A 25126-nucleotide genomic window follows, 5' to 3' on the forward strand; every position below is an offset into this window, starting at 1 on the left:
TGTCTCAGAAATATGAAGATAAGGCTGGGTGATGGATGGGGCTCTGCTCTGCATTTATTATGGATGCTTCTGCAGGGAATTTTTGCTGTGTCTTGGGGCAACGAGGGAGGAAGGAGAGAAGCAGGAGCCACATGAACTCAAGGATTTTCCATGACTCCTGTGATGGGGGCATCTCAGGTATGACATATGCTCAACAAATAAGTTAACAGGGCTGGCCATCACACCTATTTTGAGGGTAGGTGGAGGAGTTAGAGGCTGAGTGAGAGACTTGTTCACATTGCCAGATGAGAGGGTGGATTCTTTGCAATGGGAAGAGCGTGATCCAGCTCCTTCCCAGAAATGCTGACATTGTCCCTGTTGTCTTCATCTCTCCTACTGCTGGCAAAATGCAGCAAATGGCTGAGATGGCGTCAGCTGTGGGACAATGAAGTGATCAAAAGTGGTGAGAGCTGTTGGTTTCCAATGAAGTCAGAAGAAGCACCTTGCAGGGCAGACGTGTGAGTGGTGTGATGTCCTGTGTCTGAAATAAGAGTGGAAAAGATAAATGAAGAAGTCTGGCTTTTGACCTAAGTGAGGAAATGAAGTCAGGAGCTACCAGGCCACAGAAAGTCATTTCTGCAGCTTTTGGTCTCGAAGGCTTGTTTATTTTTGAAGTGTTTAGCAAAACCTTCTGTGGCATGAACATGCCAAAATAGCAGCTTGCACTCACTCCGCGAGCTCTCCAGCTGGTGACTCCCAAGACCGATCTCGGAGCGAGCCAGCCCACCCAGGTAGATGCCACAGAATGAAGATGTGCTGCTTGTGGCTTCAAAGGAAAAGGGAACCTGGAGAACACGGCTCTGTGTTTGTGTGACCATTGCAATGTGGGAACGTGTGAGGAGACCACAAGTGTCACATTGCTTATTTGCAGTCCGCGTCTTGGCGTGGGCCATGCAGGTCAGAGCTGGTTATTACGCGTTGCCTGTGCAGAGAGCAAGATGTGAGCTCCTCTACGGCTGGTATGCTGAACATCTTTGTCCACTCCAGCTCTCCAGTAAGCAAACAGGCTGGTGTTTTATTAAACTGAGTGCTCATGGATATCCTGGACCTCTTCTGCAGATCCTGCATTCAAAGAAAAGGGAAAAGAAAAGTGTCAGCTGCAACTAGCTGAACATTCCCGGACTCTGCAGCTGCTGGGGCCTTGACCCTGCAATACAGAGAACAGATGCTGTAGTGAAAGCCACTAAGTTTCTCCCAGTATTTTGGAGGGACTTTTCTGGCCACCTCCCCAATCAGTTTATTCCTCTAAGTTAAAGCACAGTAAAACATAAAGATAAGACATCAAGCTACTCTTTAAATATTTCAGAAGATAGAGGCTAAGGGCATGGTACACCCCAGGATTCACATCGCTACTAGATGTTTATTTTTGAGGAAAATCATGGGTTTTTTCATGTTTGATCTTTGAGGAAAATCTGTACAGCTGCTTTAAAAATTATTAGCAACAGAAAGTAACACCAATTCATATTCACACAGTGCCTTGGCAGCACCTTCCAGGGACAGGGGACAGCAACAACAGAAACTCCAGACAACAAAAGCAGACTGCAAGTGATGCATGCATGCAAGAAAGGGATGGCACATGCATTTCACGATGTTCAAGAGATCGCACAAATTGCTTCTGAGTCCCAGACAAGCCAAACCCAACAAGTGGTGGTTGGCCACAAACGCCAGTCCATCATGCCCAGCCAGCAAGGACTGCAGCTCATGCTCTTCACCAGCTCCTTCTGCCTGGTGAATTATTGACAGGCAAGTGCTGAGTAGTTTACTTTGAAACATTCAACATAAGGGCTGCCTAGAAATTGTGTACCCTGAGTTACTGCTTCAGATAGTCCCTTTCTGTCTAAGTGACTGAGTGTTGACACACACACACCCCACGGTCCCTTTCGCAGACGTCTCTCAAGTCTGCCCAGAGCTCTCACGCAGGGTCAGCATAGCCCAGTAAAGACATACATGCGTTATTTTTCACATTTCCTTTTTCCTGATTGTTCCTGAGATCAAAAGGAAACAAATGCCCATATAGGCATTCACAGAGAGCAATTCAAAACAACTTTTCAAAAGTCACAGCAAATTCTTGTTTGTTATAAATTTGTTTGTCTGTAGGAACAGGACCTCTGAAAATTAAATATATGGGAAGAAAACAAATGAGATTCTGCTTTGAAAAGGTAGCTAATCAACATGGGAAAATTAGTGCACAGACACAGTGTTATACATATACATATGTGTGCAGGCATGGCCAAGGTACCAGAAGACAGAGTTTGAGTCTATCTGGCACTTGTGATTTGTGTCACCAGTACATTGAATAAGCCATTACTAACTGCTTCTCATGTACGCCAGCTTCTGTGCAACGCAAAAGAGACTGCACAGCTTCGATCAGTCAGATGCCCTGAATCTCAAATAGCATTATTAAAAGCATTATTAAAAGCATTATTAAAATATTTTCTGAAAACCGTGCCTGTGTGAGTGTCCTCTGTTATACAAACAGAAAGGAAGGTTAAAAAAAGGTCTTGAATTGGGAGAGGTGGTAGAGCCTCAGCTGCTAAACTGGCCATCGAGACCCACACAGGGCAGTGACCTGAAGGAGCACACCTTGGTGATACAACAGAAATCTTGTTATTTGGGTATTAGGTTTTAACAGTGGTCTTTTTCTGCCCTCTAATCCCTTTCCTCCTCTCTAGTAAAGATCAAAGACATCACATGAAAGGGAATGGCTAAGAGGATGAGCAGGAGATGGAGGAGAGGGGGAGGATGCTGACAGCGTGCTGCAGGAGGTGACATTTCCCAGAGAGAGAAATCAAGAGATTTCATCAGCCTGCGCTGGGAGTAATCTGGCTGTTCTGGGATGAGATCTGTGCGTGCTGGGGTGGTTTAGGAAGCCATCTAGCTGTAATTCACTGCTAGTTGTCTGACTTCTCTTAAAAGGATCCATTCAGCATTGCTTGAGGACTGATTCTTCAGTGCAACAACTCCCAGGTTTAGTCTCCCAGGCAAGAGAGGAAGGGATGTGTCTTTATGCAAACCCCACCAAGAAAAGCTAGTGGAGGTGCTCAAGGAAGCGGCATAAACTCCAAGATCATGCAAGCATCTTTGGGATCACCTGCGGTGCCCTGGTGATGGCTGCTGGCAGCGTTATTCCCTGTGATGCCAGTGCATGGCACTGCCTGCACAAGTGGAGTTTCTCCAGGGGCTGTGGACCAAGATTCAGCCTCACCTTGCAGCTGGGTGAGGTAAGCACACACCTGGAGGGTGCTGCATCCCACAGGAGCACCGTCAGCTTCTGGAAACCCTGGTTTAGGGACTTCCTGAGCCAGAGAGTGTATTTGCATCCATCTCTGCATTTGCTAGCTCTTGATCTAGGCTCTCGAACCCATTTTACTTCTGGCACCTACATCCTCTGGGCAATGAGCACCAGTTTCACTACACACTGTATGTTACCTTACCCAACCTTGGATGTTCTAAAGCTTCTGGTTCCCATTTGATGCCACCACTTATTTTGTTATAAGCACCAGGGAGGCTCTCTTATCTGCCTTCTCCCCTGCTCTCCTGATTTCATATCCTCTCTCTCATATCCTCTGCTAATCATCTTTTTCCCACATGAAAGTCTCTATAGTCTTTTTGTTTTCTCAGAAAAACCTCATCACTGTGATTGTACTCGATACCTTTCTGCACTTCTCCCAAGTCTGCTGTACCCTTTTTTGAGAAGCGGTGATCAGTGGCAGATGCTGGCTGTGAAAGCACCACAGATGTACGCGGCTGCATAACGGCACTTTCTGCTTGTTCCACATTTGTTCCCAGCTAGCTCCTAATAATAATTTGATTTTTACTTAGAAGCGGTTCTGCTCATGTCTGGCATTTTGCGCTACTTATATGGGATTTCATCCACCACTCTATTGCTCATTAACTCAGCAATGGGAGATCCTTCTGTAACGCTTTGTAACCAGTTTTGAAGCTGACAGTCCTGAAGGATTTTGTCTCTTATAAACTTTGCTATCTCCTCTCCTTGTCCAGGATATTTATGAGCTTGCTGAAAGGTGCAGACAGTTGGAGAACTCTACTTTCCTCCTTCTCCGAGTAACTTTCCTCCATTAAGATTGATCTGCACTTTGTCTCCTATTTTTTAATGAGTTATTTACCTATGAGAGCACCTTTCCTTTTATCCTTTGAGAGCTTCATTCCCCTAAAAGATCTGCGAGGCGTTATCTCTCTCTACAAAGTTGTGTTGCCTCCTAGCCTGGTTTTCACATTTAGCCATCTGCCTACAAGTCAGACCCTGTATTTGAATTTTTAACAATTTGCTTGGCAGGAAAGTCAGGCTCATCGTTCTGTGACTTCAGCTATTTCAAGCTGATATTGCCCTCAGCTCTTCCTTCTGGCTCTGGGCATGGGTAACAGGCTGCAGTGCCCGTTGGTGATTTAGCAGTTTTGTGCTTGAGCCCCTGCACGATGCCCAGGTGAGTGATCTGTAGCCCTGGCAATTTGTTACTCTCCACTTTATTGACGTGTTTCGGAAACGCTCAAACTGATGATTTGATTTATGAGGGATCCTCTACCCCATGCCCTGAACGGAGATGTACCAGGTGAGAACCTCCTCAAGCACTTCCGCGCTGATCACTAATGCAATAAATTCAGTTTGTTCTTCTGCTGTGCAGTTCCAGCCCTTGAACATCCCTCTTAGACATGCGTTACTCCCTGGACCTGCAGAGCCTCTGGCAGCCTTCTTCCTTCTGATGGAGTTGAAAATGTTTGCATTAATGGTCTCTCTCTTTTTCACAAGTTGTTCGTAGAAATCTTTCCTAGCCTGCCTCACCATGGCTCTGCACGTAGTTTTGCATCCAACTCTTTTCTGATTTCTTTGTCTAGCCACACCTTCGCTTTGGAAAAACGGCTTCTTGCTTCTAATTGCTCTCTCTGCTCTGCTGCTTGGCCAGCCCTTTTCTGGGGCTTTAAATGATCCCTGTGCCCAAAAGCATTTTGCTCTTTTGACTGCTTCTTTAAGTATTATTTGAAGAAGATTCTCATGCATATGCAGGCTCCTCTTTTGCAGCCTGTGCTAATGCAGGGTATTATAACCCTAATACCATACTCCTCCTACTTAGGTGCAATTGGGGATTTTTGTGTTACTTGTCATTGGACTTCACACTGTCCTTAACGCAGTGTCCCTCCCATGCCACCAGAAGAGAGACACACTTCTCCTCTCTGTAATTTCACCTGGGAATTACAGGGTCCCACTATTTGTTTTTTTTTTAAACTGGGTTTCTGAAAAGTTTACGTCAAAACTTCAAAGCCAGGCTTTCTAATGCATCCACTTATATTTTTAGCCTTACAACATTTATCTGGAGGCATATATGCATTTCTCCTTGGTCTCCTTGTCTATTTGCTGTGTCCTGCTTACATGGGACTGTCCATTGAGATTGTTCTTTGCTCTTTTTACTTGTTCTGTATTGATTTATGTCCAGTCCCTTTCTAAGATAAAGAACGGATGTGATTATAACTCAGAGGTTGCGTTATGTCAACAAACATGTTTTCAGCTTGATGGCTTTTCTGCATAAGCCCTGCATGAGCGCCCGCTCTCTTCAACTGTCCTCAGTTCCTAATAAAGTTAAATCCTTCCTTTCTATGTATTTTCTCGATCTTACAAGGAGATTCTGACTCTCTGGCTGGTCCTGAAAGCATCCACAGAAGCTATTGCAGTCAAACAGACATAGGGTCACATGGCTTTCAAACAAATTCGTCCTTCTAGCTCCTGGTAAAGGGAGGTAAGAGGAAACAAACGCTGTGTGTGCTTGGCAAAGCACGCTGGCACTGGCTCTGGGTGGGAGTCAGAGAGCCTTCCCCCATCACGGCATCAGGAGGAGGGCATAGATCTGGGCCGCTGGGACCATCTACAAAGAGACAGAGGTGTCAGAGCACGGACCCTTGCAATGCCCTGGCCACTGCAGCATCCAGCGCCCTGCGTTAGGTGCACAGACTCCTGCTCTGGTGGCCTGGGGACTCCTCCCAGTTTCATTTTGAAATGGGAGCTCAAAGCAACTCCTGAGCAGCCTGCCCTCGCTCCAGCAGGGCTCTCTCCATGTGGAGGTCCCCTGCTGTGATCCCGGGAGGGCTGTGTCCCGGCTATACCGCTGCCCACCGCCTCCAATTCAGGGGACATCAGCACTCAGAGCTACCTGCAAACCAGAGAGACATCTCTGCCCTGCTGCCTCCTTATCTCTCGAAACGGCAGCATCCCTCCGGGCCCTTTGAAGAACCTCCCGTATCACCTATCTGCAGTGTCAGGCACTTCTGCGCCTGGGAAAAAAAAATCTATTCCTGGGAGTCTGGGAGCCCGGAGCGCCGCAGGCAGCCAGCACCATGCCCCATCCAGCCTCTCCCCATCCCTGTGCCTCTCGGCAGGCGCTCCACCACCAGGAGCCTGGGTGTGGTGTAGTGCTGGATAGACGAGCATGGGGAGGAAGTTATTATCTCCGTGGCACAATGGGCACGGTGAGTCACGAGTTTAAGGCCAGCATTTTAACAGAAATTAGGCAGCTAGATCTGTATTTGGTACCTAAATCAAAACGATTTGCCGGAGGACCTGCAATGAGTCAGTGGCAGGGCGAGGAAGGGAGCCAGGCTCTGCTCCGAGCCAGCACCTGCCCATGCTGACTCGCAGGTTGCTGTATTCAGAGGAGCCTGAGAGAGCAAGACCTGGGAGCTAAACTCAGTTAGGTTCTTTCAAACAGCCTCATCTCAAACACATTTTCCCTCTCTCAGTGAGAGATGTACAGCAGTTAGGCAAAATGCCAAACTTTAATTACATCTGATTTCCAAAAGACACTAAAAAGCAACTCCCACGCAACAGAGGCAGGTGAGAAATGACGGATGTGCAAATCCATAAACTCATTTAGTTTGTTCTCCTACTACCACCGGCCATGCACACTTCCTTCCTTATTGATTCCAGTTAGCTGGGGTTGGCTAAAACAATTAGAGCCCAATAAGCCTTAACAATAATGACTCTGCCAGTATGACCTCCAGACTGACGTAAGGTCACTGAGAAACGTGGTCCCAGCCCTTACTTTGGGAGATACTCAGCTGCTAGAGATGTTTAGTTAAAAATAGCCACCTTATTTCTCATTTGTATTATTTTAGGATGAGACTGCAGGGTTCAGTGCACTCATTAACAGACTTGCTAATCGTTCAGGCCATCATCTCCAGACAGGTGAGCTCTGAAACGCTTCTTCTTGTCAGTGGTCCTGTACGAAAGCCCACCGTGAAGGTACCAGGTCTATTGGCAGCCAGAGTACCTTCGGCAAACCACCCTCATTCACCTGCTTGCTGCAAGAAGAGGCAAACACCAGACTTACCCTGACTACCCTGCTGAGACGGGCAGTGAAGGTGAAGACTCAGACTCTGTCTGTGGGTGCCCGTCCCTGAGAAATCAGCAGGAACTGTGCGGTTTCCCTCCCGTCCTGACAACCCCTCCTCCTGCTTTTTCAGCTCTGAGCCGGACTGCGGCACTAAACACTTCCAGAGCGGCCGAGAGCCCAAGCTGCAGGGCAGGGGAGCGCTTGGGATCAGGGGCTGGACTTCGGGCGAGCAGTGGTAGCCAGCGGGATGGCTGTGAGGAACGTGAGCATCGCAGGCTTTGGGCAAGGCTGAGTCCTCGGGCAGGAGAGCGGGGTCGGGCTCCAGGGGACACTTTCTTTTCCTTCGGTGATGACGGCTCTGTAAGCTGTGTCTCGGGGGCAGCGACACAGGGGATGTGCCAGCTGCTCCGGATTGTCTGTTGGCCTCTACACTGAAGTCCAACCTGTTTGGAGAAGCGGAGGGGGCATGAGGGGGCTCCCGGCCTTGCTGTGGACAGGCTGGCTGTCCTGCCGGAGCTGCCTCCCGGAGCACAGCGCTGCTTTCCAGAGGCTGCTGACAGTGATGGCTTTTCTCAGCCCTTTTTTGTGTCCGAGCACCATGGAAGCCAACTTTGGCCCCAGAGTACCGGGCTTTGCGCTGCCCAGGCCCCTGCCCGGCTCGCCCGGGTGGACACTCTGCATCTCTTCTGTAGTGATGGTGCTGGTGGTGGTGGTAGTGGACGTGGCTGAGCACCTGGGGCTTGGCTGGAGCAGCACCCCCAGGCACCATCAGGTCCAAGGACCTGGGCCGCGTCTCCCTTGGCTGCCGCGGCTGCTCCTGGCCATTGTCTGTGGCGGGTCCCTCCGAGCTGCAGTACACGAAGGGGTCGTAGTCACTGCTGAGGGAGCTGCGGAAAGTGGAGCAGCTGCCGTGGATGCCCTGCAGACTGACGTCTGTGCAGTTCAACATGGAGTCACTGGAGGAACCGTGGCAGGGCCCTGAGCTGGAGTCACTGCCCGGCCCGTCTGCCAGGTACCCGCTGTGCTCCGTGAGATAGCTCTCCCCGGAGCCGCTGCTGTTGTGCTGGTGCCCATGGCCGATCCCCCGGCGCAGGGCGGGTGCACGGTGCTGCTTCTGCGCCAGGGCTGCCTTCAGCCCCAGGCAGGGGGGCTGGGGCTGGAGAGAACAAGTCCTGTGGGGTGGCAGCGTCTGCCCGCACGCCGAGGGGTTGGGATGCTGCTGGCCCAGCAAGCCCGGGGATGGGTGGCCGCAGGCGAGCAGGGAGGTGGCTGGCCTGTAGGGCATGTAGTGGATGGTGCCAAAATCCAGCTGGGAGAGCTCCGGAGAGTGGAAGAAGGGGTTGCCATGGGCTGGCTCCGGGGGAAAGCTCCTGAGGTTCCTCTGAGGATACGGGTGTGGGAGGTGGTAAAGGGCATGTCCCGGGTGCTGGCGGAAAAGGTGGAGTCGCCGTCCGGGCTCCATGTCCCGAGGGGCCAGCCTGGAGCCAGCAGCCGTGACCTGGTCCACCGAGTCTCTGGCTGTGGAGAGAGAAGGGAGCATCGAGCATACGTCCCACAGCCCAGCTGCAGCAGCCCCAGCACCAGCGAGCCTCCACTGCACTCCCACTACGGTTCCACGTCCCACCCATGCCCTGCAACTCCTCACTGCCACCGCCAAACCGTCTTGATGGTCCTGCACACTCAGCACCCTCCCTGCTGCCCCAACACTCAGATCCCACCTCCCTTCCCCTCAGGTCCCAGGACTGGAAACCCCTCCTCTTGGTGCAGGTCCCAGCCCAAGCCCAGCACCTCGCTGTACACCGTGGGGGCTCACACGCACAGGGGCCCCTCTCCATGCACACACCGCCCTGTACACCCCCGTGCACAGAGGCACATACTCCTGCTGATGCACTGACCATATGCATCGCCCAAGGGTACGTGGACCTCCTGGGCACAACCCCTGCACCCAAGCCCATCCCTGGCCAGGAAATGCTGTGTCTGAGCCCTACCAAGAATATTGAACATGCAAAGCGGACACGTGTGGTGTTGCTGCAGCCAAGGGTCAACACACTCCCGGTGAAACTCATGGGAGCACGAGATGATCCGCAGCTCCTAGAGAGAGGTGGGGAGAAGAGGAGGAGTGTGAGCAAGGAGAACCGTGTCCCAAGACCTGGATGGGTCTTTCCTGAAGGAAGCGAGCCCTGTAGGATGGAAAGATGTCTAAACGTGAGTGATCTGCAGCCCAGCTTTGCATGGAGGAGGCTGTGCAGCAGCCTAGCAGCTCTGGTTCTGCTTGCTGCATCCAGATTTGGTTCTGCTCGCTGCGTCCAGCTCTGGTTCTGCTCGCTGCGTCCAGCTCTGGTTCTGCTCGCTGCGTCCAGCTCTGGTTCTGCTCGCTGCGTCCAGCTCTGGTTCTGCTCGCTGCGTCCAGCTTTGGTTCTGCTCGCTGCGTCCAGCTCCGGGGTGTGAACGTCCAGAGAGGTGCTAGCCCTCCGGAATGGGAGGGGGTGGTTCAGGCTGAGTGCTTTGGAGAAGCAAACCCTGCTTTTGCCCTGTTGTTTCAACATGGACTTATTATGGACATTTTACCCTACAGCGACAGCTGGAGACCTGTCTTCAGGGAATCTGAATCTGCGGGCAAGTGACTTGCAGGGGCAGGGCTTTTTTGGCCAAGGGGCACGCAGACCTCCATCAAAGCCAGTCCTTTTCCAGCCCTCAGGAGTTGCTGAAGGAAACATCCCAAGGGCCTCCCACCCCTGTCAGACTGCTCAGCTCCCACCGCAGCTCCCACCTGACTATGGCCGGGAAGCTCAGAGCCGTGGCTAACAGCAGCCGTGCCCACAGCCTACCTGGCCCTCGCTGAACTCCTCCAGGCAAATCGCGCAGACCGGGGCTGAGCTGCAGCTGCTGGCCGAGTCCCACCGCGACGCCTGCCGGCACCTTGCCTGGTACTCGCGCGTGGCCAGCTGCCCGATGGCCTGCATGGTCTGCTGCTGCAGGGAGTCCTGCCGGGGAGAAAGGAGGCTTTAAGGAGAGGATCGGCCTTACATTGCCATTCTTCTCATTGCCCCTCCATTTTCAAAATGGGATTATCAGGAATTTGGAGGCGATACTTATATCCAGAGGTGACTTTTGGTCTAACCTGACTTAGCCAGAGTAGGGTTTGTCACCAGCAGGAGACATCTGGCACTGGACATTCAAAATCACTCAGCAGTGCTGAATTTTCGAGCCCCAAAGGCTTGTCTTTCTATAGGACAAATGGGGTGTTCTCAAATCTGGAAATATATCTAACACTGGAAAGACGATTATTTAATTTGTTAGTTTCTATTAAAAATACTAAATCTACTCTCTACTAATATAGACAGTACTGTTAAAACCAAGAGCTTGTGGGCCATGTCTGCAGCTTTGGGTGCTGGGACAAGCTCTGAAAGGTGCTGGGACTGCAGGCTGCAGTGCTGGTCGGGCGGGAGGAGGAGAGCAAGGCCACGGCATGAGGGATGCTGCCAGCCCCTCTCAGGATCACTCCGCTCATCCCTGGGCTGCTCCTGCCTCATGTGGCCACATCTTCATTTCACCCAGGGGCACATTTTTCCCCTCCCAAACTGTGTCTGTTCCTGCCCTTCACGCGTTTCTGTTTGCTCAGACACATCTGCTCTGTGAGATTCCTACCTGAGTCCTGTTCAGCTGGCACTTCGTGCGGACAACAAAAATCAAAATGATGACAACCACGGTGCTGACCACCGTGAGAAGAATCCACACGTCGTAGTCTGGCTGTTGGATAAAACAGGAAAGGAATTACTCTTGTGTGGCAGGGGAGGGAATTAGAGGTTAGGCAGGGGAATCCCGATCTCTTCCTGATCATCAGCATTTGAATACATGATCCTTGGCCAAGATCTACCTCCTTGCTCTTTAGAGGTAAACGAAAAAGGGTTCAGTCTTTTCTGCACGTTCCAGCAGGAATGGAATTTCTCTGTCTTGTAGCATCTCAGCTCCCTAGAGGCCATGGTCTAAGGTAGCACAAGATGAGAAAATCAAGGTTTGGTCTCACCTGAAGAGACAGGGAATCCCCTTGCCTCACTCGGGACATTTAAGCAAAAGAAACTAAATAAGCTGAAAGCGTTTCTGAGCCTTTATTTGCAGCATGTCATCTGAATGCTGCAGACAGGCAGCTCCTGTGAAGGGCTGTGATCTCTGTCCCTGGGGAGGGAAGCTCAGCGTCTTTGGGAAAGTCCTATTCCATGGCACAGCAGCTTGGGAGGGAAGATACAGAAGGCAGTGGGAATGGTGTGTCTCTCACCCAAGCTGGTGGCTCCTTGACCTCTATCTTCACGTGGGCTTCTCTGTTCTTGTTCACGACACCCATGAGAAGCTCAGCATCGTGGCCCCTGATCAGAACCACAGGCTGACTCAGACCTCTGGGCTTTCTTAGCTGTAAAGAAACAAACACAGTGAGAGATGGACCAGAACAGCCTGAAATAAGCACTACCCTGCCCCCCCCAAGCACGTCTGATTCCTCCTGATGCCTCTTGCACACACTTTAGAGACTGACTGCTCCCCCAAACTCGCACTATCCCTCTATGATGAAATCAGATGGAAGCTCTTCCTCTTTTACCAACTCTTCAGCATGGCTTTCTTCATTTCTTCCGACAGTGCCTCCTCATGCACAACTGGACATTGCTCAGTGTCTCCTGTGCTCTTCTTTCAAGCCCCTGTGCAGAAGTTCTTGGTCTCTCCTCTTCCACGTGGTAACTGCCAACAACCCTGCTGAGTGCTGCCTTCTCGACAGAAATGCTTCCTCTTCTCTTCCTGTGAGACCCACCAGTGTTCCCCCTCCTCCCTCTGTGATCTGCAGGACATTCTGTTTGTTTCTGACCATACCGGCAGTCTTCCACCACGGCCAGGCAGCCTGGCACGGGCTGGCTCAGCAAGCGTCCGAGTCTGCTCGCTCCCCCAGACCTGAATCAGGGTGGCTATATGAGCCACTAACCATTTCCCATACCCTCACTGAGCAACCTCAGCATCACCTCATGGGCCTGCACTTGCTGCTGCATTTCTCTGGCATCAGAAGTTTAGTTGTAAGTGCATGAAAGAACAATGAGGGGTGGATCCAGCGAGCAGAAGTCAGGCCAGAGTTTTGATAAGCTCAGGCACCAGCTCCCCTATCTGTCCTCTTATCTAATGCTGGATGCTTTTCACTATCCCTTGATTATTTTGATGGGGAACCTATTCCTTTCCAGAGGTGATGGCAGTGTTGGTGGAAGGGACCTCTGGAGGCCTCTAAACCAATGTTAAAATTGCAGCAGGAATATCAGCAACAGCACAGCAGGGTGGCCGTGACTTTGGCTTGAAAACTCGAGAAATCACCAGGGCTGTTTGTACTACATGGGATCGGGTAATCTGTGACTTCCCAAGAGGAAGCATTGACCAGGCAATGTCCTTTAAGAGCAGCAAGGTGTTGTTTCCAAGCTGCTGCTCTGCTTGTGCTGTGTGGAGATCTGGACCTGCCACGGAGTGAGCAGAAGAGAAAAAGCACTGTCTGTGTGCATGGATGAGCTGGGTAAGAGCCAACGTTCAACGCCAGCCTGCGCTATCCTCCTGGGACCTCGCACTGCGTGTCGGTGGCTGGTGGGTCCTGATCTGGGCACATTTTGGGATGGGACAGGGGCACTGTGGTTTAGCTGATAATATCAGCGGGGTTTGTACCTGATCAGCAGCACTTTCATCATCGGTAATGTCAAAAAGGATTGCACGGGCTCCACGCTCCCCCGCCAGCTTTGCCTGTCCAAAAGAACAGAAGCTTCAGTAGACATTTTGTATTGTACATCTGTATTAACATCTACCATTTGGATATGTATCTGCCTCCCTGGCTCTTCACAGGAGAAAGAAGCACCTGCTGCTTAGATTGAGAAAATAGCTTACACCTTGGTTTCTGTACTTGTGTTGAGCTGCAGTGCCTGCTCTTGCTAGAGATCTGAGGTTCATGGATGGTTTCTCCCTATAGTTGTGGAGGCAAATTAGTTGGTGGGCTTGTAGTCACAGCAACCCATAAACCTAAACGCCAAATTCCCCAGCTGTCCGTGCCATGTGCCCCTTTGCTTCAGAGCTGGATTTGCTGGGGAGGGATCTGCAGCCCCATTAGCCCTGCCGACTGCTACGCAACCCTCCCGTCCCAGGACAGCAGAAGCCTCCGCAGGTCCCCTCTTCTCACCGTGGCTGCACCAGCCGTGGGCTGTCTATGGGCCTGACCCACACACGTTGTTCTCCCTGGTCCCCGTCCCCCACATTCATCAGGGAGAAGCTCAGGCAATGCCTGGGCTGCAGGTTTGGTCTAGGATTAGGAGTGGGATGGCTTTTCACAGCCCACCGGTTGCTGCACTCCGAGGAGGACATCTTTGAGGACCCCCCCCCCCAAATGACTACACATGTCACCCTGGTGAGGTCAAAGCACAGTGCCTGGAGGACCTTGTGGGGTCACCCACGTCCTCCCACCAAGCCCATCGAGCCCTCCCTCCAGGCAGGCAGAGGCAGCCTCTTGTGAAAGGGAGACGGGAATGTGAACAAAGTGCAGGGCTGGGCCGCTGTTACTCATGCGGAGCCCTTTGATCTGCGCGTCCCCGAGCGCCTGTGCAAACAGGGAGCTGCCGGAGCTGCTGCGGCAGTTTACCCACTGCATTGCCAAACCCCAGCTCAGGGGCCAGAGGTCAGCGCCACCGCTTCCCAGCTGCAATATCAAACGCAGGGTGCCGGCTGAGCAAAGGGAAGGGGCATTCCTGGCGCAGCAAGCAGCGGCGGAGCAGGTTGAGCTCCATCCCTCGCTTGCAGGTGCTGGTCACCTCTGTGCACCTCATCGGGGAGAAGCTGGGTGCCAGAGGTGGGTGCCTGGGTCTGGGGACAGGGACGAGGATGTGAATGGTGGTGCAGATGGTCGGGAAGACCACGGAGGCAGGGCTGAAGGCTCTGAGCTGCTGATAGGATTTGACGCTCTTGGGTTTGGTACACCAGATGGGGAAGCTGGAAAAGTGGGATCAGAGGCTCGGGGCAGGGATCAGAGACTGGGGTCCTGCCTGGGATCAAAGGAGCCTCAGCATTTGCCAGCACCAAAGAAGAAACAGGACTTTCAGGTAGTTACTTCCACCCGTTGGAGCCAGTCAAGCTTTGATGAACAATGAACAGCTCTACAAAGACTTTATCCTGCTAAAGACACCAATGATGGGGAAATGAACAACTGAGACTGGACAAGTGACTCTTCCCAACATCTTTCTGACTCCTGTTGCAAAGGACACAACTTTTGTTCAAGCTATTCATAACCTGCTGCTGCAACCATTTTTCTGAGTGCTTGCTGTCTTTGCGTTGGATCTCTTGAGCCACATGGCACAGCTGACCTCCCTTTCTGAGGACTGAAACGCTTTTGGTGCAAATACGTATTTACAGGATGATTTAGGAGGTTTCAGCAGTCTGTCAACCAGACTTGCAATCAATGGTTCACTCAGAAAAAAAATACACCAAAAAATTAACAAACGATGCCTCAGAAAGAAAAATAAATCACTTTGAATTGATTCCAGAGGTATTTTCCATGCCTTCCTCTCCCCTTGCAGACCAAACACCTTTCCTACTGGTTTATGCTTTGGAGGCTGAAGCAGTGCTAGAATTTAAGAGAGGAGAAGCAGAAAAGTGCATCAGGTGGCTGGTGGAGTTATCCTCGTGCTGGGCTGGACGGGGTTGTCTGTGTGCACTGCTTGGCTGGGTGACAGCTAAAGCAGAGGTTATGATAACACTTTGCACATGGCTATTTTTATCATCGTTGATATAGCACTGCAATTCAACATGCAGAGCTCTACCGCAAGAAACACATGCCAGGAAAAGAAGGCTTCTGCTCCAGTGAGCATCAGCCACATCCCACAGCTACATCCCTGCTCTTGAGGAGAAGCATTGTCCAGGGATTTTGAGGAAGAGAACTGTATGATGTTGGAGGGACAGAGTTTGGCAGAGGCTTCAGGAGGATGGAAAAGCAGCCAGACTGCAATTGCAGAGGGATGGAGATACCAAGGAACAAGGCAGGGCCTGGGGATGTGGCCAACTTAAGAAGCATCTGCCTGTATTTCACGGCTAAACTAGTCCTATTTGGGGGGAGAAGAGCTGTGAGCCTCCCTGGGTGAGATCTTGGAGCAGGACTACCTGCAGGCAGGATGGCAACCGATGTCATGTTCAGCTGGATCTCAAAATCTCGTGTTGGATTTGGCTCTGGTAACAAAGCAATGATGACTAAAGACCAGTGAACTGTCGCTCTATCAAGCCATGACCATGGCAATGAACTGAGGGGTTTATTTGTTTGGGGGGGGTTAGTGGTCCTGGAGAAGGGATCAAGGCTAGTGAGGATGACCACAGTGCAGCAGTGCACCATGTCTTGCCCTCCCTGGGCAGACCTTCCTCAGCTGATCCCTGGACTCAGTAACACGCTGGTACTTCCAGTACTGTCATCAGAGACTCAAAGGTGAAGGACAAAACTAGCTAAACACTTTGTAAACCTTTTAGGTTTTGAAGTGGAAGATGAGTCTTTGAAGCTGCTCCTTCCTCCTGTCCAAGATCCTCCACAGTAGCTGCACCGACCAAACCAGCCATTGCTTCCCTCGACCCCCAGCATCCTCCCCTGTGAGATGCGGCGACCTGGGACCACTGTAACGCGATGGTCACGTCCGGATGGACATGGGAGAGTTGGAGTACCCTAAGGCACCTGCGGAGCCCTTGCTCTCACGTCTATCGCACGCTGCACTGGAAGCCTTTGGGTTCACTCTTTATCCCACCACCCTCGTGCATCACTAACACCCGCAGGTGGGACCAGGCCATTTTCCAGATGTGGGATAACTGATAGCAGGTCGGTAACTCCAGCACACTGGCTTGTGCTAGCAGCTGGCATCAGCTCCAGAGCAGCAACAAACCAAACTTAGGCTTCCACCCTGGTCCAGAAAGGGATAGGCATTGCTGCCTGGCTGCCCATGCAGCTGGGAGGGGGGAAGCAGCCTCAAGGTGGCAAATCCATCACAGCATCACATCCCTTTCCTTGCTTTTGTTTCCATAGCCTCTGCGAAAAAAACTGCTGCGCAGGAACAACTGCTTGGTATAAGTTTTGCCTGCCCTCTTCAGCCAAGCTGCAGGGTGGACAGAAAAGGACCCTGTCCCCATCCCCAGCACGTCTCTGCCAGCAGAAGGCAGACAACAGGGGCAGCATCACCTGAATGCAATCCCAATAAAGCCAAGAAGAGCTAAACAAGGGGTTTTTTTCATGTTTGTACAGTGCTTTTAGAAAATAACACAACATTTAGTACAAAGACAATAAAAGGACGCAGTGAACCACTGAAGAAAAAGCTAATGTTAGCCTTATCCATGCAACTTTATCAGAGACACAAAGATTTTAAGGCTTAAAATGACCCTCGTTCCTATGGGACTTCCTTATTACCGGAGAATTGTACCAGTGACCTCAGCTTTTTACACAGTAACTGCTGTTTCACTAAGGTACCTCTTTCACAGGAGACCTGATCTGAAGACGTCTGAGATCTCCCATCCCTTTGTAGGGCAGATGGTGGCCCGTGCTGTCAGAGTCACGTCCCCCTGCTAGTTTGTCTGGTTTGCATGTATCTGCTCAGCACTGATTCTTCACGTGCCTCATCCAGTGAAGTATTACAGTATTATTTTTAAAGACAGGACCACAGAAGATGTTTTCTGTGTCCACATTTTCCCACAGGACAGAGGACATGAGGAAACATAAATCCCCCCAACAGGACAGCAAGCAAGGGGAGGCTGGAAAACAGGAGGGGCACGAGGCTGTAAAGCGTACGGGATGCTGGGGAAAGGTCTGAGCTGTCCCAGAGCAGTCAGGTTAGGGAAGACTCCACACCTTTTACAAAGCCAGGCAATCCAAAAAATAAGGAGGGATGGGTATTGGGGATGGCTGGCACAGCGTCTCTCCCAAAGGACCCCTTCTGCCAAGGACCCTGCTCTATCCTTGTCCTTTTCTCCACCTTCCAACAGCTCTTTCCTACCCTGCTGCCTCCTCCTGCTCTCACTCTTCCCTGCACCATAGGTTTCACCTCCCGGGTTGGTGCCATTGGGGGCATTTTTGCACCTACCTTGTTAGCCAGCGACAGGCAGGGGTTGGGATCCCGATCCGGCTGTTCAAGCTTGACAATGGTGATGAATCCCGATTCAGTGTGTTCATCCTCGCTGGTGTTGCACAGGGACAGCGGGTGGGACTGCAGGATAAAAGCAAAGGGAAACTCAGATCTTGGGGCTCAGCACTGCAAAGGGTGGCTGAAGCCCACCACAAACTCTGTGCCGTAAGGACCTGCCCAGAGGGTGTAGGACACCCCTGCGGTGGGCATCGCCACCGCTCCTACCTCCCATGGACCTGTCTGAGTGTCAGTGAGGCTTTGAACGCCACAAGAAGCAAATCACTGTCAAAGTTTTGGTCCACCAGGAAAATGTCCCAGAGAAAGGCGGAGTTTCTACCTTCCTGGTGGCTGCACTCAGGTCTGACTTTGTCCCAGTCACAGATATGCAAAGCCAGAGCAGCCTGGGAGACAACAGACCTTGACTTCTGGGACAGAGCATCCCAACAGCGCAGGTCCTGGTGCTACAAGCACTGCCAGCATCCTCAGGCTGCGGGACTCTCTGCCTGCAGCCAGCTTGCTCCCTGCCAGCACTCTGGGCAAGGCGAAGGGACCACAACAAAAGCAAACTTCTGGTGCCCTCAAAGACTCAGCACTTCTTGTTTCTCAGCCACCAAACTCAACAACTTTATGATAAATCTGCAGAGGAGAAGCCAAAGGAAGGAGTGAAAAAACTCAAAGCAGGTAGAGAAGTAGAAAGAATGAGAAGGGAGAGGAAAAGATCCCAGTAACCACATCCCCAGTGAGTCCTGGAAAAATGATCATCAACTTGAGCCAAACCGCTGGCAGCGGAGACTGAGATGGGACGGGTTCGAGGCACCGGGTCTGGGTACACCCCTCTGCAGAGCATCCTACAGAAGGGGATACGGCGTGCCCCAGCATGTTATGGGGACACAAGCTGTGGGGCTCACTCCTGTCAGTGGCACTCAGTTTGGGTTTCAGTGGTCAAGGCCACTGGAGGCGAGCCCATCCTGCCGCCGGGGCAGAGCTTGGATGGGCAGTGCGGGCTGCCCATGGCTGCACCTCGTTCCTGTGCATTCACCGTCCCGAGGACATCCACTGGGCACTGCTCTGATCCCTGCCTGGAACGTGTAATTGCTCTGATTTTCCAGTCTAGCAGTGGAGGGACAATGGTCTTGTGCTGGATGGCAGGAGGTTGAAGGAAACTGCAATTTGGCTGTTGGCTCCCTCTTGGGTGTCCCATCATCTTGCATGAGCCCCCCCAGCTCTTTCTGTAAAAGCTTCCTCCTCTGTGACTACGTTGCGGTGTACGAAGCACACAGGTTGTGGTACAGAAAAGCCTGTAAATGCTAAGGTTGCTGGACAGCTTTTATTACTGCATCACTGTGTGGAAGTGTGGGAAACAAGCAAGAAAGCTCAACGTTATAAATCAGGAGGATTAGGGCAGGCTTTGTATCTGGTGTCCATCCAGAAGCATGCCCGGAAGGCTTGTCTACCCTCCAAGCAATCCTGCAACAGCATCCCAGCGCTGTGAAAAAAAGGCTGCTGTCTTGGCAGATTTAAAAACAGGGGGAGGAATTGTCAGAGCCGCCCAGGGACACCCCTCGCTCTCCATCCGCACTTGGCCGTGCCCACGCTGCCTCAGGGGCTGCGAGGCAGAGTTTCTCCCATCCTCAGGCTGCTGTGTGCTCCAGCATGAACCCGGGGCACCCAGAGATGGGGGTTCACCCCTTGGCACGGGGCTGGCAGGAGCTGGGGAAGGGGGCAGGCTGGGAAACAGCCAGGTGATGTTTCCTCCTCCCTGCCAGCTGCTTACCGCAGAAATCCAGCTGTGGGGGAGAGGGAGAACGGGGCTCATTTCACCTAACTTCAGACATGCTGATGTCGCCTTTAAATGTCCGAGCGGGTCGCGGGAACTGGTCCTTCAAGGGAGCGGGACTCACGGGGGCTGTTTTTAGTCCCGTCCTTCAGGAGGAGATGCGCCGTGCCCATTTCTCGCTGCCGACAGTAAAGGAGTGTAGACGATTGGCGCGGATGCAGCCATCTGTACGGAAGCCTTCAGAAGCTAAAGGAGACAAGCACCCCCTCCGCTCACCCGCAGATGCCAAATGTCCTCGCTGGCCCTCCTGGGCCTGGGGAGAGGAGAGCTCTGCCTGTCGCAGCCTCTGTGGCTGGAGAGGTCGGGGTGAACGGTGCTAAAACTGGCTGGGGCTGCGTACCCGGAGCTGGTCCAGGCGCAGGCGGGAGCATCCTGCCCTGCATCCCCCCCCCCCCACCACCACCACCAGCCCAGAGCCCCCCGAGAGGTGCCGGTCTTCACCCCACCGGCCCCGGCCGAGCCCCCGGGGCTGCAGCAGGAGCTGCCGCCGCTTGGTGGGGCCCTTGGCCGGCTCCTGCCCCTCCCCGCCCAGCGCCGCCGGGGGCTGCGGGGCAGCCACGGGGGACGGCGCCGGGGCCGCTCCGCTCCGGCCGAGGCCCCCCCCCGGGGAGGGGTGGGGGGGGGTGTGTGTGCTGCTGCCGGGGACCACAGCTCCGGGACCCCCATCCCCGGGGCAGCCCCCCCGCTGCTGCTGACCCCGCGGGCACCGGGGCTTCCCCGGGAGGGTGATCCGCAGCGATCGGCCCTTCGATCTGACGCTGTGCCGGATTTGGCGTTCGAGAAGCAGTCACGGGGGTGTGTGGGGGATGTGTGTGGCATTGTGGGATGTGGCTTGATGGACATGGTGCTCTGTGGTGGTGGGTGGGTTGGGTTTTGGTGTGTTGTGGCTTGTTGTTGTTGTGTGGTGGTTGGCTTTTTTTTTCTTTTTTTTCTTTTTTTTCTTTTTTTTTCTTTTTTTTCTTTCTTTTTTTCTTTTTTTTCTTTTTTTTTTCTTTTTTTTTTCTTTTTTTTTTCTTTTTTTTTTTTCCTTTTTTTTTTTTTTTTTTCCCAGGTTGGACTTGATGATCTTACAGGTCTTTTCCAACCGTAGTGATTCTGTGATTCTGTGATTCTGTGGCTTGATGGGCATGGTGGTGTGTGGTGTTGGGTGGGTTGGGTTTTGGTGTGTTGTGGTTTGTTTGGTTGGGTTTTGGTTTTTTGGTGGTTTTTTTTTTTTTTTTTTTCTTAGGTTGGACTTGATGATCTTACAGGTCTTTTCCAACCGTAGTGATTCTGTGATTCTGTGATTCTGTGGCTTGATGGGCATGGTGGTGTGTGGTGTTGGGTGGGTTGGGTTTTGGTGTGTTGTGGTTTGTTTGGTTGGGTTTTGGTTTTTTGGTGTTGTTGGTTTTTTTTTTTTTTTTTCTTAGGTTGGACTTGATGATCTTACAGGTCTTTTCCAACCTTAGTGATTCTGTGATTCTGTGATTCTGTGTGTGTGTGTGCAGCCTGTGCTGGGATACACTCCGGCACCAATTCCGAACGCACTGCAAAATCAGGAGCTACGAAATCATAGTGCTCCGTTTTCTAGCACTAGTCTTGGGCTACAAAACAAGAACAGGTCTTACAAAGCCATGAAAGTGAGTTAAAACGCTGAGGATTAAAAAAAAAAACCCCATCAAACCCACAAGCACAGACGTTTGCAAATTGCCCAGGCGGTGAGGCGGGTAGTACCTACAGTCAGAAGGGCATAAAGACCTCAAACCCCAAACTCTCACCTAACCTTCAGGAGCTCGCAGACCGAGGTGGAAGAGATGGCACCACAAGTACGAGCTAAGACATAACCTGCTACACTTTAAAATACTGCACGGGGTAGCTCGGCACTGATGAACTGCTGCGTGCCTTTGACTGGCAGTCCCTCATCCATCTTTCCCTTGGGTCTTCCTCTCTAATCCTTACTGCTATTAGAAGAAAAATGTCAAAATGCTATATAATTTAGACTTCAAACTTAAAGACGCTAGAGAGAGTGCAATTGTACCAAGCCAAGCACCCTAAACTCTAGAAATTCAGGCTTCCAGGGAAGCAATCCAATCTGTTATGGCTTGGGAACGCTCAGGGAAGGCTCCCAAATAACCCCGTCCTTCACTCGAGCAACGGTAGGCGCTGCCTCCACACCAAGACCAACACGGCATTGAAGTGCCCGCTTTACCAAGCAATGTCATTACTTTTATACTCTTGTTTGTTTGACTGGGAGTTCTCCGGCTTTTGGTAATATATCATTTTAGTAATCGCAGAGAAACACAAAACAGGAAATGCAAAGAGCGTGTCTCGTGATACTTCTAATAATTCAGAGATAACCCTCCTGCCGGCGTTATCAAGCCTTCACCGGGTTGCTCCCGGAGCCCGGAGGAGCCCAGGCCACCAGCGCTGGGGAAGAAGTCGCACCTCCCGGCGCTGCTTGGAGCTGTGTCTGACCCTGGGTGGGAATGGCTTGGGGTGCTGTGGCGTTCCTGGGGCAGCGACTCTGCGGGGCGAGGGACAGTCCTGCGTGCTGAGCACGGAGCAGCCTCTCTGTGATGGGGATTGCTGGGCCTGATTGCAGCATTAATGATAAACACCGGGAATAAGAGCAATGAGGTAAGCTTCTGCAGCTCCAAATGAGCATGGGGAGCATACATAAAATGCTGGCAGCTGTTCTGGAGGGGGACGCAGTCGGTAAATCTGGAGAAGACCTGCTGGTGAATGCACCAAAACCTTCCCTTTGATTTTCTATTAAGGCTGGCACTGTGGTCTTTTCCTCTTTCCTTCTGGGACACCCACCCTCCCTGGCCAAGCAAGGGTCCTTTGCCTCGGGCATTCCTGCCGGGGCACAACTGCACCCACGAAGGGCATGGCAGGCAGCCGAGACAGCGTCGGGAGAGCAACAGCCACACAGGATCCCTGCCAGCCGAGACCCTTCCTCATGTGGGCAGCGGCCCGCGGAGCTGAGGCAGAGTAGTAGCCCCCTCGTTATTCTGTGACAAGTCCCTCAGCAGACACTAATCACCTCTGGAGGCTGAGAGTCCAGGTGCCTTCCTCAGCACTCTGTACAAGATGACCAGGGAGGATTCTTCTTTGTGCAAGGGACACGTGTCACCCACCCAAGCAACATGCTCCACTCGTCTCTCCTCCAGACCACCTCTTCCCTCTCTTCCTACCATATTCTCCTCCCATTTGGTGCTGAGGCAACACCTCAAGCAGCAGCAAAGCAGCAAGACCTTGCCCTTACTGTCTACATCCTACAACCACATTTCTTGGCACTTCCACTGCCCCTGACCCTTGCATTATGAATGAGCGATCACGGCTGCACATCGTGCTCACAGGACAAGAGTAGACTTGAAAAATAATTTAAGGACGATGCAGAAAACCAAATATATGAGATACCTCAATGCAGAGGACTCATGCTCTAAGAGGTGGCCCTGGCTGCAGAGTCAGGATCCCTCAGTCCCTCTGAAATCAGACCTGTGCACACATGACTGCAGACGGGCTCACTGACAGCAGGAGCGAAGGGTTTCTGCAGGCAGAGCATCCCCCGCTCTGCTGGGCTGGGCACCTCTGTAGCACCGACTGCCACAAACAAGCCATTTCTTCTTACAGAAAGCCTCTCTGATCTAGTATAGAATCACAGAATCACAGAATCATTAAGGTTGGAAAAGACCTGTAAGATCATCAAGTCCAACCACCAACGCAACCCCACCATGGCCACTAAACCATGTCCCGCAGTGCCACGTCCACACGTTCCCTGAACCCCTCCAGGGATGGCGACTCCACCACCTCCCTGGGCAGCCTCTTCCAGTGCTTCACCACTCTCTCAGCAAAGACATTTTTCCTAATATCCAGCCTAAACCTCCCCCGGCGCAATTTGAGGCCATTTCCTCTTGTCCTATCACTTCTCACAAAGGACAGGCAAAATCCAGTCACTGGAGAGAGGAGGTATGTTCATATCCAAAATTAAAGAGGTCTTGTACACATTGCCGAAATCCCACCATGGTCCTGAACCAGCACTCCCCGCTCCCGGGGGCTCCTGGTCAGCAGAAGGACGTCAATGGGAATTACGCTGGATCCCTCAGTGCTGTTCCAGCTGGGGCTTCCCCGTTCGAAGTCACATCGATGCTCTGCCAGACCCTTCTCCCAGGACGATCCCTGCCTGGCTCTGTGCTGCTGGGATCCCAGAGGTGGGGTTGGGATTAGCTAGTTCCCTGACAGGGTTTGGACCCGGTCTTGGGCGATTCAGCCCTGCCACCTCTGCCCGTACCCCGGCCCTGGCACTGCTTGTAAGACACTGTCAACCAGACCTGTGAACCCACTGGCTTTGTCACTCCATCTCTCCCTGTCACCACATCCCTCCTGTCACCCCTTCAACAGGATGCAGAGCTCCTCCGCATCCCTGTCTGCTCGCTACCACTTTTTTATTTCCCTGTTTCCTTACCCTATGGCATATCCTTATTTTCTACCTTTTCTGTCCACACCATCTCTCCTAAAATATTGAATTTCTCTTTCCTAACTTATCCTTGCCATCTTTCCCACTTTATTCCCACTAGACCCACTATCTTCACACCGACCTGTCCCTCCCGCTGTGCCAGCATCACTCCCAGGTTGTACCGAGCAGCCAGGAGCTCCCCTGCAGAAACGCGGGGGACGTGGAAAGGTCCTGGGGAAAGCCAGGCACAGAGAGGTGCTCGATTCTCACTTGGGGGCTTCATTTATAAAACAGCAGAAAAAAAACATGACCCTGAGAGGTCATCTAGCCCACTTTGCTGCCCGAAGGCAGGATCAGCCAGACCTAAAACATTCCTCAGAGACACTCGCTCAACCTGTTTTCGAGATCTGCAAAAAGGGAGACTCCTCACCCACTCCAGCGCTGCCTTCTCCTCGACACCGGAAAGTATTTTCTAGTGCCTCATCTGAATCAATTTTGCTGCAGTCTAAGCCTATTAATTCTCACTGAATCAACTATGCCCATGGAAAAGAGATTATTTGCCTTCTTTTTTCCTCAAGACCCATTTAAGCATTTCTGTTCCCCTTTCTGTTCACAGAAGAGTCTTTAGGGACAAGGGCTGAAAAAGGACTCGGAGAAGTAAAGTCCCTGACAGCCTCAGTTTCCTCTGTAAGGGAACTCAGAGTATTTCACACCCTTCCTTCGTGGGGGATAAGTCAAAAGGATTGATTTGATCTGAAGTGGCAGTAAAAATTCTATCACTAACCAGTAAGGGGCATGGAAAAGAAAGGAAGAGAACAGGACAAGACAGTGTCCACTGAAGGGCTCTAGAAAAATCATGGACTAAACTGGTGAACCGTTAACACCAACGTATAACTCATCATTAAATTGACCACAATACCAGAAAAATTGCAGGTAGCAAACACCAAGCTGAATTTGGAGAAGCTGAAAGCAATTTGGAGAAGCTGAGAGCTCTCTACAACTGCCTGAAAGGGGGTTGTGGGGAGGTGGGTGTTGGTCTCTTCTCCCAAGTGACAAGTGATAGGACAAGAGGAAATGGCCTCAAGTTGTGCCAGGGGAGGTTGAGGCTGGATATTAGGAAAAATGTCTTTCCTGAGAGAGTGGTGAAGCACTGGAATAAACTGCCCAGGGAGGTGGTGGAGTCACCATCCCTGGAGGGGTTCAAGGAACGTGTGGACGTGGCACTGCGGGACATGGTTTAGTGGGCATGGCGGGGTTGGGTTGAAGGTTGGACTTGATGATCTTAGAGGTCTTTTCCAACCTTAATGATTCTGTGATAATGCAGGGA

General features: G+C 51.9%; 1 protein-coding gene across 1 annotated transcript in view; it reads right to left on the reverse strand.

Annotated features, from left to right (window-relative positions):
• Positions 1-1057: 1057 nt before the first annotated feature.
• The window catches only part of RNF43 (ring finger protein 43), a 59754-nt gene continuing 35685 nt past the window's right edge, over positions 1058-25126 (reverse strand). The window contains exons 2-9 of the mRNA XM_059829433.1: positions 17483-17605; positions 13062-13136; positions 11656-11787; positions 11028-11129; positions 10208-10363; positions 9368-9470; positions 7377-8897; positions 1058-1101 (exon numbers count right to left, since the gene is read on the reverse strand). Coding sequence (XP_059685416.1) covers positions 1058-1101; positions 7377-8897; positions 9368-9470; positions 10208-10363; positions 11028-11129; positions 11656-11787; positions 13062-13136; positions 17483-17605 — 2256 coding nt within the window. The remainder of the gene's footprint in view (positions 1102-7376; positions 8898-9367; positions 9471-10207; positions 10364-11027; positions 11130-11655; positions 11788-13061; positions 13137-17482; positions 17606-25126) is intronic.

This window comes from Gavia stellata, chromosome 25, assembly GCF_030936135.1.
Source record: "Gavia stellata isolate bGavSte3 chromosome 25, bGavSte3.hap2, whole genome shotgun sequence".
NCBI lineage: Eukaryota > Metazoa > Chordata > Aves > Gaviiformes > Gaviidae > Gavia > Gavia stellata.